This window comes from Heliangelus exortis, chromosome 15 (genome assembly GCF_036169615.1).
Source record: "Heliangelus exortis chromosome 15, bHelExo1.hap1, whole genome shotgun sequence".
Classification (NCBI taxonomy): Eukaryota; Metazoa; Chordata; class Aves; order Apodiformes; family Trochilidae; genus Heliangelus; species Heliangelus exortis.
In genome coordinates, this window is record NC_092436.1 from 9,593,131 (window position 1) to 9,607,780 (window position 14,650).

Consider the following 14,650-nt stretch of genomic DNA (forward strand, 5'->3'; position numbering starts at 1 on the left):
GCTCCGTGCTGTGCTGGCTGCTGCAGCCCAAACACAGCCCACTGAGTCTGAAGGAACATAGGAAGCCAGCAGCTGGCCTAGTTACCGCCCTTGTGCTTTCTTCCTCTAGCAGCCTTTAAGGCCAAGCTGCAGGGGGATGGCAGTGCCCACTGAGTGGCTCCAGGTGCTCCACAAACCTTCCCTGTATCTTTTTTCAGCTGGCTCAAAGCTGACAGCTAAATAGTGGGAGCAGCTGGAAGGAGGTACCCAGCAGCACTGTTTGTAAAAGTCCAGATGAAGGATTGAAGCACCTGCTAGCACCAGGAGAAGTGTTTGTTATGGGATATTAGGAATTACACCCTGGGGTGCACATGGCTGCTCAGGTGCATCGTTTCCTCTTCATCGCCAGCTGACAGGCAGGTGATGGATGGGCTACTGTAAGCCAAGTGATAGTGAAAGCAGCAGGCCCAGTCCTTGCCAGGCAGTGGAGATGATGTCTTGCAAACTGTTATCTTAATACCTAGAGGCATCACAAGTGTGGTGAGACATCACCTGCTTTTCTGCATGGGGATATATGCTGCTTCCTCTGCTCTTGCAATAAATAAGTGTGTTGCAAGAATGAATCTTGGATCCATCCTTGCTCACGTGTCCCTGCACCACCTCCCAGGTCAGTCCAGGAAGCCATGTCCTGAGCCCATGTCCCTACCTGGCCAATGTCACTGTTCCCCTCAGGGTCACCTCGCTGCTCTGGTTGTGCTGCCTGGGAACTGCAATGTTGCTGCTTAGGGAGGCCTTGTTTTTCTTGAAAGTTGTGTGAGATGCTTTGGAAAGAGCTGTTTTCCAGACATTGCTGAGCCCTCCTCCTTCTCACAGGTCAGATGGGCTGGCTATTCTGGAGAAGCCAGGCCACTGCCCAGCCTCTTGTCCCATGCTGGCTCTGGTGTCTCCCTCCCAAGGTGTGGATGTGCCAAGTGACCAGGCAGCGTGGTCCTTCTTTGTGACCATGCAAAGCTGGGGACAGGGCTTAGGCTTTTCAAAGTGAAGGGTTGAATGTCAGACCAGAAGACTTGTTCTCTGGCATCACAGAAGAAGGGCTTTAACGTCCTATTAAGTTTCATAACTTCTCCATGATATAAAATGTCTTGAGCCCAACCCCAGTCTGGGGGTGTAATGAATTCAGTGTTCTTTCTCTATTAGACAGACCCAATTTGTGCAGTTTTGTGAACATCCCCAAATCCATGTGGTGCTGTAGCAGTTGTCTTTCAGATGCCTATCTCAAAGCATCTTTCAAAGGAAGAGAGATATCCTGTATCCTGCTCCAATCCACAGAGGAATAGGTATCAAGATTAAGGTCTCAGTCTTGTGATACAGGAGAAAAACTGGCCAGACACAGGTGTAGGGTCTTAACTGGTGTAAACTCACTGTCTGAGTGCCTGCTGAGATGTAGCCCTCTGAGTGCCATGCAACTGAGCTGCTGGTTGTCCAGATGGTCCCCATGAGGAGCCTGAACCAGCAGGCAGGTTCCTTACTGCACACAAATGTGGATGCACTGCCAGCAGAAACTGTCCTGCTCTCACAGTCTCAGGTTTGGGATTCATTACTAGACATCCTTAAGAAGCATTATATAGGTTAATGGCCATAAGCTGAGTCACTGAGTTCAGGGGAAAAACCAGTCTCCAGGCTTATCATACAGCTACTCCACTCCTATTGCTGATCTCCAGGAGGGATGGACCTGCTCTCTTCTGATGTCTCTGCTAGGAGCAGGGCTGGGACCATTCCCTCTCCACCTGTGTTGTTGGGTGCCCTGTGGCAGGAGCTGCAGTGACCCATGTGGGAGGAGAACAGAAAGCTGAGTGATACCCAGGTGGATGAAAGGATGGATTTCTGCAGCTGGCTCTTCCCCAGGAACTGAAAAGAAAGAGTTTTCCTAGTATATGCATCACAGAGGCAAGATTTAGTAACTGGAGATATTTATTGGAGTATCTTTAAAACCATGTTTCATGGCTGCAGGGCTGTTATCTTTAGTCTAAGTTTTAAGTCTCACAGGGATGGGTTTTGTTTGGGTTTGCTATAGGGTTTGTTTGTTTGTTTTTTTAATGAAATATCCTATTTAATAATCAAGACAGTAGACTTAGGACAGTATCTCCTGGGAATTCTCTGAAATTGGCAGCTAACAAACCCAGTAGATTTTTAAGAATTACCAGTCCTTTATAGGACACGGGTATGTGTTTAATTTGGAGATAATTTCATAGATGTAGCTCATCTTGTCAATCATTTCCTTGACTATTTTGCTAATATGAATGCGTGGAAACAGCAACAGCATTCATTAGGAATCTTTCTGGTTTATTCCTTTTGCCTGTTACTTACACTGCCTCCTAACCCTCTCCAAACAGGGCAGGGAGATCTCCACCTCTCTCTGCTCCTGCAGACCAAGTATGCAATTGCCAGTGTGCTGAGCCAGCCAGGCCTTCACACCAGTCATTCCCCTGCCACACCAGTGGCTTAATATCACTGGTTAAAGCAGAATCACCCTTGGTTTTTATGGTATCTCCACCCAAGCTCCAATACCTTTTCCCCATAATGGGGATGCATAGAAAAAGGCTTGGCTGCACAGCTGCTTGGGCCATCACTGCCACTGCATCAAGGACAGGGGAGGATCAAAACATTCCCTGTTGCCCATTTGTCCTTTCTGGCGAGGACAGAAAAGCTGAGTGATGCCCTTAGACTCGAATGTGTGAAGAAACTTTGATCCTGCTGCCACCCATGTTATGTTCAAGGGAGCTACATCTGATTTTAAAGTCCTTATGAGGGATGAATCAGATGTTTCTTGGGAAAGTTATAATTGGTATTATGGTTGGGCTCAGCCATGTGCTGGGAATCCTTGTTCTGTTTGGTGCTGGGCTGGAGAGAACAAGACAGACTGTGCTCCAAAGAGCTACCTGCCCTTTAGGTTGCTGTCAAGGTATAGTTTGCTTTTTCATCACATACAAGCACAGGATAAATTTCTGCAATTTCTGCCCTGAGTCCTTTTTTGACAAAAGGACTGACCTCTTGCAGAATCTTTTTGAATTAAAACAGCTACTGTGATTTTTTTCTTCTTTTTTTTTTTTTTTTTTTTTTTTTTTGATGGCAGAGGAAGCAACAACTCTCTATATACCTGCTATAGAAAAAGAAACAGGAACCATATGCAATGCAACTGTGGCTTGCTCTATCTCAAAAATGCCAAACTATAGGATAGAATTCGTCCCACCAAACGCCCACTAAGCACATTTTTTTAAAATCTGGTTTCTCAGCCTTTCAGGAAAGGAGAAGCAAAATCTAACTATGTTCTTCTTGCCTGCTGGAACTGGGCCCCGTTTCATGAAATCAAATGGCTAAGAAGGAAAAAAAAATATATCCAAGGCAAAGATGCTATTCTCAACAAAGGGAACAGTATATGCAACAGCTTCTGCAGCATTCCTGCAACATGATGTCTTTCTCTGCAGACTCTCAGTTAGGGATTGATTGTCTAAGCAGAGAATTGCCCGATTCAGAAAGGCTTAAGGCACACTCCATGAACTGTTTGCTAAGAGAATGAATAGATGGGCATGTGTGTATATAAACCTATAAATCATGTCTTGTTCTGCCCCAAAGAGGACAGCTGAGATTGGATTCATTGTCATTTGATTTCATGTTCTTGGGGCTAGGGATAAAGACAGCAGTGTTTCACATGTGGGTCACCATTCGCTGTTGCAGGTCCGGGAGGACAAGCTGTGGAAAACAGGAGATAATGTTTATTGTGAGAGCTAGAGCTGTTCTGGTTTTTTCTGATCTGGCTGGACTTTTTGACAGGCTTTGCCTCTCTGTGGCACTGGTGCATTTTGGAGGAGAGTTCTCAATGGTGGGAGACCTTCCAAGGAACTGGCACCAACCCTAGAGCCAAAATGGGTGCTGCAAAAGGGCCCTGCGAGTGCAGAGAGCACAGGTACCATGCCCAGGAGTGCTCTGGGAGATGCTCTGAGCATAGATAGGAGGCTGAAGCCTGAGGAGGGAGGGTTCAGCTTCTCTGGAGTCCTCCTGCTGCCCAACCCAGTTGCCTTTGTGCATCACTGGGGGTACCAGCAGAAATGATGCTCTGTATTGCCCCCTCCTTAGGTCAAGCAAAGAGGAAGAGCCCACAGGAGGGACAAACCTGAATCCCTCAGCCACAGACATGTTTTCTGCCAGCTGAGGCTGCTGCCTGGGGGTCTTCTCCTCTAGGAAAGCTCCCAGAGAAGAGGTGCTGGAAATTCTTTACTGTACCTGTGTGAACAAGCGTGAACCCCAGGCCACGAGCAGCGTGGTGGCTGTGGGACACCTGGAGCCAGCTCTGCAGCCCTTTTGAGTTCTCTCCAGAAATCCCCATGGCTGGCTCAGCCATCCCAGGCAAACTCAACATCCTCAGAAGCTCAGGGTGAAGCAGGGATGGGCAGAGGGGTTGAGGGCTCCTTTGCTGGCAGCCGGGGGGACTGTGAGGGCAGCAGAGTGCAGAGCCAGGGTGGGAGGCAGACACTGATCCCACCCCAGCCAGGAACCCCACAGCTGAGCCCTTGGAGGGGCACATCCCCTGGGAGGGTTCTGACTCTTACCTCCCCTCCTGTGTGCTGGGTGTGCTGCCTGAGACACAGATGTGCAGAACAAAAGGTTTTGCTCATTTCTCTGTGTGGATACTCCATCAACCTTGCTGAACCCTGCACGTGTTTTTCCTCCAAGAGGCCATGCACAGGTCTTTGTGTGGCCCTGATGGAGCAGGTCCAGCCAAGCAGAGCTGCTGTGGGCTGTGGGCTGTGTCCAGCCTGTGCAGAGCTCTCCCACAGCCCATCAGGAAACAGCTTTGTGCCTGGAGAGCTGGCATGGCAACATGGACACCTCCTGGGCACAGAAATTCCTGCTTATAAATTACTTACAAACCATCAAGGGTCAGCGCCCTTTTGCTACAATATATGAATAGTTTGGGAAAGTCGAGCGGGAAGTGAAAGATATTTTTTTTTCCTTGATAGTTTTATGCACTATCCAGTATCCCTTTGCCCCCTATTCCAATTTCATGTCAAGAGAATAACTCCCAAGTAGAGACTTAAGAAGATAAACCCATGGGATAAACCCATAAATATGGAATAAACCCATGTTTAGAAGGTGTTAGATGTAGTAGATGTGTGGGGGGGGTTTGTTTTGGTTTTTTTTCCTATGAGCTTCTAAGATGTAAAATATTACAGGCATTTAAAAGTGGCCTTTCAGTCATTGCCCTGTCTGGGGAAATCAGTAACAGGTGAGAGAGTTTAAAGCATGGGCAGACATCCTATGTTTGTGTTTCTCACTTATCCCTTCCCCAAAGAGCTCCCAGAGGCCTCTCATCACTATCTGCCTGCTTTGCCTGTTGCAGCAACCTCTCTTCCTTTACCAGGAAAAAGTTGGTCTCTAGTTAGCCCCAGGAAAGGGCCAGTTATCTTACCCCAGCTGCATCCCACTTCTGACAGATTTGGCTTGGCAGCAAATAGGTTTTTTTTATTTGCTTTACAAATAGTTGAAGAGAAACTCTCCTGCCAGCAAATGTAGATCATGTTTTTTTTCTTTATCCTTTGGATGGGTTTCTTTTTCTCTCTGGGGAGGATTTCTCAGTCTCCCAGAATTCTTCATGTGATATTTGTGTCTCATAAAATGCATCCTCCATGTCTGTAGAGATGCTGCTCCCTCTTAATACCAACAGACCAGGGACTGTAGGAATGGTGCAGCCAAAGCCAGATTTCATGGGCTCAGAAGGCAGTATCCAAATGGAATGGGACAGCCTTGGAAGTGTGTTCCTGCTCTCCTCCCTACCTACTGACCCTTTGCTAAGTACAGGCCAGTTTAAATTTACCAAAATTAGAAGGGATGGAAAGCTTAGGGGGGGTCAGGAGTAGCAGATGTTAAGCTCTGGGTTTGTCTGTCTGGATCAACCAAGCAAACTCTGATCCCAAACTTTTCCACTCTGACAAGTACCAGAATAAATGTATTCTGGTACTTTTAGTCCAGTCTGATGTGGAGAAGTGTCCACAGCTCCTGATTCACACATCCTTCCAGTTCCTCTGGGGTGGCTGCTCATCCCCTCAATTGCTCATCACCTTACAGCTTCTGTCTCTACAGGTGGCTTCTCCTTAAGCTGCCCCTGCCTGAGCTTCCCTGGCATCAAAGCACAGCAGACTCCACTTCCAGAACTGCTTGACCAACACTGCTTGTTGAGCCTACATTGACATGCAGTATTTGGGTGATGAGAGGGGAGTTTACCCAGTGGTTCTTATTTATCTTCTGCATATCAATTTTATCAGAAACTGCACTCATTTTCTGGGAAGTCCCAGTTTGCAAATCTCTAGGTTTCTTGCTCTTACTTCCTACTCCTTATGTTTCTTAAAATCTCTCAAAAATACTCTTAAAATACTTCTCAAGGACAGCCTGTTGCATCTGAAACCAAGTCGTTCTGCTCTTCTTCCCTTATTAAAATAATAATTTGCATTCATGTAATGTTCTTCAGATCTCCTGTGCAAACATTAGCTAACCCTGCTGTAAAACACAGGCATGTTTCTGCTTTACAGATGAAGAAAGTAAGGCAGAAGCAGGGTAACAATTTGCAAAGGTCTCACAGCAAAGCAGGGACAGAGCTAGGACTGTAATTCAGATAACCTGCTCTTTCCCTTCTGCTCCAGTTGTTGCCACACAACACTAAGAGTCCAAATTAAGAGATTATAATGCATAATCCACGCTGGTGTGCCAAGAATTCTATAAATCATATTACACTGTCACACAAAATGATGACTCATTTGATAACACAGCCCACAGCCAGTTCCTTTATGTTAAAATTATGTGGACAAGACTGGATTTAGAAAGAAAAAGGAGAGCTTGTTGTATGTGTGGTGAATGCTGAGTTATAGATGCTTTCATGGATTTTATTTTGGCTGATGCTGAAGGAGCATTTGTGAGCCTGTTTGTTGACAGTGGTGCTTGGGGCCAGAGATGCTGACATTCCACTAACAATAATAGGAATTGCCTCTGTTTGTTTCTAAATTGGAAATTCTTCCTTACATGGGCCCAACCCACCCTCCACCCCCACGAAAGGAAAGGGCATTCATCTGGGATGTGCTGGTGCCTCTGGGGGTGCAGGGTTGGACCTGGGTTCTGTCACTGCTAGGAGCCTCTCTTCTCCCCATGCCCTGCAGAAAGGGTGGAGAACAACCCAAGGTGGTGCTTTTGGGTCCTCTGGAGAGCAAGCAATGTTTATCTAAAGCAATTAATAACATGGCAGAGCAATCAGCCCAGCTACACTATTCTCAGAAGGAGGTGCTTTAACTGAGTCTCCCCATCAATGCCTCCTCTCTGCTGTTCCACTCTCCTTGCTCCTTTCTGCAGCCTCCTCATCCTTCCTGCATCCCTGGCTTCTGCCTTTTGTTCCTGCATCCACTGCCTTTGGGGACTGTGCTATTATAGTGACCAAAGCTGTGGGGATGTGGCTTGTGCAAGGGGCATTGGACCACGTTTTGCTGCACTGTGGTTTCACCACTTCCTTTTCCTCTTTCTGCCTGGACTGTAATTCCCGTGGCTGTGGAATCCATTGCAGAGTTCTTTTTGCCAGGAATGCCCACACATTCTCTGGCTGAGAGTTGCTCAGGCATCTCATCAGAGATTACTTTTACATAGGCTGCGTGGCTGGCATATGTCAAAGCCTCTTGCTGCACTTTGAATAGAGAAGTGTGGTCAGGGCAGATGGTCACTGCTTCCTTTGAAGCCATGAAAAGCTTGCTGACTGTGGATTGCATTTTCCTGTCTGCGTCAGATCCCATGGATCACCTCTGGCCTGCCACCAGTCCTCCCCAGCTCCCAGAATATGTAGTTTAATCTCCCCATCTTTGGGTAAATGAGTCTCAGGGCAGCCAAATCCAGCAGGCAGTAAGGGCTTGGATCAGGAAACAGCTTCAATTGGGGTGTAGTCAAGGCCAGTTCAAGAAGCTCTTTGGAAGATTTTCCTTGTGCTGGAAGCTCCTGCTTCCCTTGATTTCTTAGAGAAAAAAAAAAAGTAAAAACCAGTTTCTGTGCATGACCTGTGGAGACCCTGTGCATCCTGTGCTAGTACTGAGAGCTGGGGAGGAAAGTAATTGCTTTCAGCAGTTGGAAGGCGTGGGTGGCAGGATGGTTGTGCACGATGCGGGAGGACACTCTGTACATGCATCCCTCCCAAACAAATATCTCTTTAAATGTGTGTTATGGGAATTCAGGGAAAAGGAATGGTTTCTGTTTTTTTTTATCTTTTTATGTGGGAGCAAGGCTTATTAGCACTCTTCTTCCATAGGCGAGGTGTGGAGGCTGGGAAGTTGTGAGACGAGTAACATTTGCTTTTATCATTCAAATCTACTCTCTCCTGGACAGTCCCTTCAACCAGTAAGATGAGGAAAGGAAACACGAAGTGCCATCAGGAGCCTGGAGCTTGTACAGGGGGAAGCATGAAACACTGCTCAGCCCAGCTACAGAAATGAGCTTTTTGCTGTGCATGTGTCAGTAGGAAGGACGTATTTCTGTGACACTGCTGGGTGCATCCATGGATAGGTACTTGTTGAAGCTGTGTTGTATGTCACTGATGTGCATGTCAGAGTAACTGTACTCTTCCAGACATGGTGTATTTGCATACTGGAAAGAGCATTGTAGGCTCATGCAGTCAACTCACGTATTTTTCCAGGATACCTTTTGTCTGCAGTCTCTGAGAATTCCCAGGGAGCTCCTGCTACGTAGGGAAGAGAAAGGGAGGTTTCAAGGTGAGATATGATGGAAGTGGAAGTGGTTTGGTTAGTCTCAGAACTCCAGATAGATGGACCTGAAAGAGAAATGGATGCTCCAAGCACCTTCTCAGATTAAGAGTCACAGAGAAAAGAAAAAAAATCAAACAACCTGAAGGTGCAGGGGTGTGAAACTGGAGTGAGAGCTGACAGCCCCCAGGCTGGGGAGCAGAGTTATGCACAGCTCTGGAGGGAAATGTCTGCAGGCAGCAATCTTTGGGGAAAGACAGAGATTTAGGGAGGCCCACAGGTTTTTAGTCAAACAAGTCAGAACTGGCCAGTTTGAGAGGGGACTGTGGCTGTGTCCTGTGGCTTGTTGCCCTGAAGGGCAAAGACAGATTTTTTTTTTTCAGTCGTTTATCTCCCTGTTGCTGAAAGAGGTGAGTCTGTCATTCTTTACTGCCATCTGATAAAACAAGAATGGCAGCTGCTCTGATACAAACTCGAGTCCCCAAGGGATTTACAAAGGCAAAGCAACCAACTTGATGGCATAGTAAGGGTCACATCTTAGGCTATTATCAACCAGTGGAAATTTAGCTGGTCTTTGTAAGCTATTTGCATCTCCAGAATCATTACATTGATATGAGTGGGTTTATGTGGCTGCTTAACAGTCAGTACAGCCCATACCCACTCGTGAGAGGTCTGGCCTGTGTACATGGTTGTAGGAGGGTTTGCATCATAGCCCTGTCTGTGGCAAACCTCAGGTGGAATTAATCATATCTTTGATTCAGAGAGAAAGTTGTCTCTCTCTTTTTTTTTTTTTGTCCCATACTTAAAGGCCTGGGTACACATCCACACACAGTAAGATTTAGAGGCAATTAAAGTGAGCTGGGAAGCAGATATCTGACATCAGGGTAACATGGAATGCCTTCCAGAGACTTTCATTTGCCTGGTATTACCTTGATCTTACTCCAGTGATCCCACTAAGATGAATTTGTTATTGGGGGTTATTTGTTAAGGGCAGGCAACAGGAAGTGCAGAGGGTGAAGCAGAAGCACAGTGTGTACAGCTGGAAGTGTCCAGTCCTGGAAGTCAGATGCAACACAGCAATCATTTTGTGGCTCTGGAATGACCCTGTATGCATCCCTTGGGTTCCTTGTGTCTTGGTTTTATCACTTATAAAACAAGGATAGCTAACCTTGTCTGCAAAATAGTTTAAGATTTAGTAACAAAAGCTATTAGAAAGGAGCTTAGGTGATATTACTATTTTATAACTAGAAGTGAGAATGCAAAAAAGTGAGAAAAAGAAGTGAGATAGCAAAGCAAATGTCACCCTGCCCCTTGATCAAAATAAGGACAAGAGAGGGAAGGGGTTTTCTTAAGACAAGCGACCATCTGTCAGGCTTACAGAGGAAATGACTGAAGTGTGTTATCAATAGTTATCAAAACTTGCTGAAGTGGAAAGAATTTTTACATGCTAATGAGCTTTCATTTGTGGTTCCTTGGTTGGGACAGTTGGTTTCCTTTCTGCATTTCTCCAAGCTGAGCACTGACTTTGCACTGCCTTTCAGTCCCCTCTCAGTGTTGATTTCTGGTTCTCTCATACTTTCTCAGCGCGGTTTCTTGGGAGGATAAAGTCATCCTCACTGAACTACATCTCATGCTTATTGTTTTGCTCTGTGTGAAGTGGGTTATTTTAACAAATTCTACATTTTTACAATGCCAAGAAGCAGGGCCGTTGATTGCATTCCTGGAGGCTGCCTCCACGTCCTAAGGATGTGCATTTCCATTTTATTGTCTTCTATTTTTACCTCGGTTTTGGAGAGGAGGAAGGGCTGGAACACCCTTGGGACAGGCAGTGGCTGTCTCTGGGCTGGTGCGGTTGGGGTGTGGAAGGAGGGACCCGGAGTGTCACCCGGGCTGTCCCGGGGGAGGTGACACACAGCCCACACATGGCACGCACATCACTTGCCCTGGCAGCCACAGGCGGCCTCTGAGCCCCAGCTGTGCAGAACCCCCCTCTGTCGCCTCTGGCTTTTTAAGGCTTATTTAAGCCCTAAAGTAACGACTGCCACTCCCTGCTGAGGGACAGCAGCCAGGATTAGCCAAACCCATCTCCTTCTCCGCTGCCTAGAGCCGGGAGGACTTTCCCCTTTGTGTAACTGGGATGTCATTGCTCCCCTTCCCTCCTCCCTGCTCCTGCCTCTGACAGCTCCTGCCTGTGGCTTACAGCTCAGGGTGCCCAGGACAGTGGGAGACATTTGCTAACCTAAGGAGACAGCAGATGAGTGCAAGCACTTTTAAGAACAGCTGCTGGTGTCTCATTCAATAATCTCATTTTTAACAAATCCATGTGATGGCAAAAACTACTGAAAATTAGGTTATTCTGTCCCCTCTCATTTCCTGAGCCATACTTGACCCAATCAACATGATCTAGGGATTAAAGGCTTGTTTTTTTATCTTCCCTGCAATAGATCAGAGCCTGATCTCTGCCAGGCCATTGAGCTACTGGTGCTTGGCTCTCCTCCTCTCCACATTTTTGTGTCCCAGGACTGACTCCTGCTGAGTGCTCTTCCCAAATGTTACACACTGTGGCATCAGCCCAGTGTGCTGGTAGCATCAGGTTTTGTAGCTCTCATCTTTGTCTCTCCATTCTATGAAAAGAGCCTCGGAGAAGAAAGGCTCAGTCACGTCACCCCTTAGCAGCATAAGTGTGGCCAGGAAGAAAAAGTCAGCCCTTGCTCTTCTGGGGCTATAAACATGTATTTATATCTGGGATCAAACGAGAGAGAAATAGTGAGGAAAATGTTGTCAAGACTGCACCTCAGGCTGTCAGCTGAGGTGTCCTTTGTCACCATGGTATCTGTGTGCCTCAAACTTAATAATGAATTTGCCAACACAACACTCCTGCTAATACCCTCGGTTCCCAGATGGGGAAGCCGTGTCACTGAGATGCAAAGTGGCTTATCCGAGGTCACCCTCGAAGCAGACGGCACAGAGGGGACAAGAGCTCGGGTTTATCGACTTCCCTGGGTTTCCCAGCACAGTTTGCACGCTCTGGAAAGGTTTTGCTGATGGAAAAGGCTTTCCTGAGGATGAAGCTGGAGCTGCCAGCCGTGCCCTCCTACTCTCCAAACCATTTTTTTTTTTCTTAAGAGAGAAAGCAGATTTTTTCTTCTTTTTCTTAGGGAGAGAGGCAAGAAGTAGTGTCCCGGGGTCTGCAGACCCTCTCTGGAGGAGCGGGGCCCGTGTTTACCCGCAGCCCAGCCCGCAGCTCCTGCAACAGCTGTCCGCCGCTTTTTGCCGTAGTTTCTCTCTCCCCGTTACGACCCCGCGCAGGGCGGAGCGCGGCCGGTGCCGGGGCGGGTTCGGCGGACCCGCAGCTCCAGACGTCCCGGAAAGGCACCGGAGAGCGGCGGGGGCGGCGCGGGGCGGGCCGGGGCGGTGCGGGGGGCGGTGCGGTCGGGTGCGGAGCGGAGCGCGGCGGGAGGCGGGAGGCGGGCGCTGTCCATGGCCCTGCGGAGCGCTGGGCCGCCCCGGGCTCCGCCGCGCCGCCGAGCGGAGCGATGGGCAACACGGTGCACAAGACCCTGGCAGGTACCGGAGTGCGGAGCGGGGGGTTGCGGGGTGGGGGGCGCGTCCCGGCCCAGGAGATGCTGGGGGGCGAGGCGGGCAGTGCCACCCCTGGGTCCGAGCCCGGTATCCTGGTGGAGGGGCCTGGGATAAGCTGAATATTAAGAAAAAAAAAAATTTAAATTTTTTTTTTTTTTTTTTTTTTTTTTTTTTTTAATTGTTTTAATGGTCTGCTCTGCGATGGGCAGCGAGGCTGTGATGGTTAAGCAGAGGGTACAGCATCGCCCATGTGAGAGCACCAGGGGCGGGTGAAAGGGAGCTGTTCTCCCAGCGATCCCCAGCCTTTCCATGCTTTCTTTTAATTTTTTTTTTAATTTTTTTTAATGCAACTTTTTCATACGGAGAAGCTTTAGTTGTTCTAATTCACTGGAGGAAAACTATTAAAACTATTTGAAAGCAGGTCTGAAATGTTTGGTAGACTGTCCTGGCTCTAAACTGCCTTTTTGGTAAACTCTGCTTGTGCACAAGAGATGTACAGATTCTTTTCCTTTGCAAGTTTGTAATTCTGAGGCTTTTTCCTTCTCAGAGAAACGGTGCATAATAAAAGCAGTTAGTTTCTATAGAATCAACAGTATTGAATTACTGAGCCCTGGCCAGTCTGTAGCTTCAGCTAGTTTGCTTTTCTTTCCTCTTTTGTTTTTTTTTCTTTTTTTTTTTGTTCTTACAGAGCTCCTGCATTGCATCCTTTGTACTTTGGGCTCCCATAAATAAAAAGGGTATTATTAAACTTATTTAAAGAAGCAGGAGGACCTATTGAACACACACACATGCCTCCCTGTAATCAGCTAGGGAACTGAATATAGAAATAAAGAGAGGAATAGATTTGCATTTGGATGTGCCATATATTGTCTTTGCAAAGAGAGGGTGCTTGGGACATTCAAGGCACAAAAGAAAGCTGCTAGGCTTGTGGCTTAGCTATGAACCTGTTATTAGATTTCTAGTTGCATCTCCTCTCTATTACATTTAAATGGTAAATTAGCTCCTTTCACAATAAGAAAGTTTTAATTTTTTTAAATACCTCATCAACAGGCAAATAAAGGCACTGTAAGGAGTGCTTGACCTTGGAGGGAATTATTTTGTGGCTTGGCTTTTCAGCTTGCGGCAACATTTAGGGGCACATGCAAAAAAACCTGGGAGAACCAGAGTTAATATCCTTGGGTCAGGGGATGTTACCTTGCTAAGGCTAGAACTTTCAGAAGAAAAATTATCTGTACCTGCTGGGACGTGGGATCTACCTGTGAGCTCTGTTCTAGAAGGCTGAGAGTTGTATCAGCCATTCTGCCTATTGCTAGAACAGTCTCTCCCAAGCAGCCTTCACATGCACAGCCTTACACACGTGAATTTAAAAAAAGGGATGACATCAGTTGTACTTCAGTTCAGTGATTAAAGAGTTTCTCGTGGCACTTTCAAAAGAAGTTGTTAAGAAAGAGGAAATGTGTGATGGAAAAAAATGAAGACCTGATTTATGTAGACCTCCCTGCTCATTGTTCTGGTGGCCTAGGAAAATCTCCATCCTGTCCTGCCAGGTGGAGACTGTCTGCAAAGATTGTTTTACTGGGGATAGCCCATTGCAAGGCAGAAACATGCAGAACACTTGAACACCATTTACTAATCTGCTGGGAGATGTTGAAAATGTGTCTTTTCCCCAAATTCAGCAGTGCTCAATTTTTACAAAGTAATGGAAGTCCAAAAAAGCTGTTAACCTGTGGCGGTAGAAGAGATTTTGGCTCTTCTTTGCAATTTGGAAGTTCATAAACATGTTTTGTCAAGTTGGACACAATTCAGTAAGTTTTCAGATTAATGTGCTTGGATGCATTGTTTGTCTTTCATTATCCAAATGGCATTACAGAGGGAAGCAGGTTTAGAACTGTTGTTGGATCAGTTCTTTTGAAAATTATAAAGGTTTTCCAGAAGACTGAATTGTTGGATGAAATCCTATTTGTAAATGCTATAGCTGTTTAAAATTACTCAAAGGTAATCAATCAGAATTAAGCTTCCTTTTCTTTGTCCAAAATACACCTTTTTTTTTTTCATTCTGGCAATGCACTTTCACTCTCATTTTAACTAGCAGAGGAATTGGTCTCCCCCGTCCTGTGGCTGAAGTAATTTATTAAAGAAACAAACAAACAGAACACCCCCAAACTAAAATTTGCCTGCACATTATGTTAAATTGATTGACTATGGAAGCCTACAGATATTGTTCTCCTTTTGCTCTTTTGTTCACCATAAATAGCTTAAGGTTGAAAATGTCTTTCTGCTCAAATGTAAAGGAAATGTGGAGGAAC

The 14,650-nt window shown here is 46.5% G+C and overlaps 1 protein-coding gene across 3 annotated transcripts in view; it reads left to right on the top strand.

Annotated features, from left to right (window-relative positions):
• The window catches only part of NEURL1B (neuralized E3 ubiquitin protein ligase 1B), a 132,264-nt gene that overhangs the window by 86,715 nt on the left and 30,899 nt on the right, over positions 1-14,650 (top strand). The window contains exon 1 of one of the 3 annotated variants that reach the window (XM_071758516.1): positions 12,190-12,329. The exons of the other annotated variants lie outside the window; for them this stretch is intronic. Coding sequence (XP_071614617.1) covers positions 12,299-12,329 — 31 coding nt within the window. The 5' untranslated portion in view covers positions 12,190-12,298. Of the gene's footprint in view, positions 1-12,189; positions 12,330-14,650 lie in introns of those variants that run through there. 3 annotated transcript variants of the gene reach the window in all.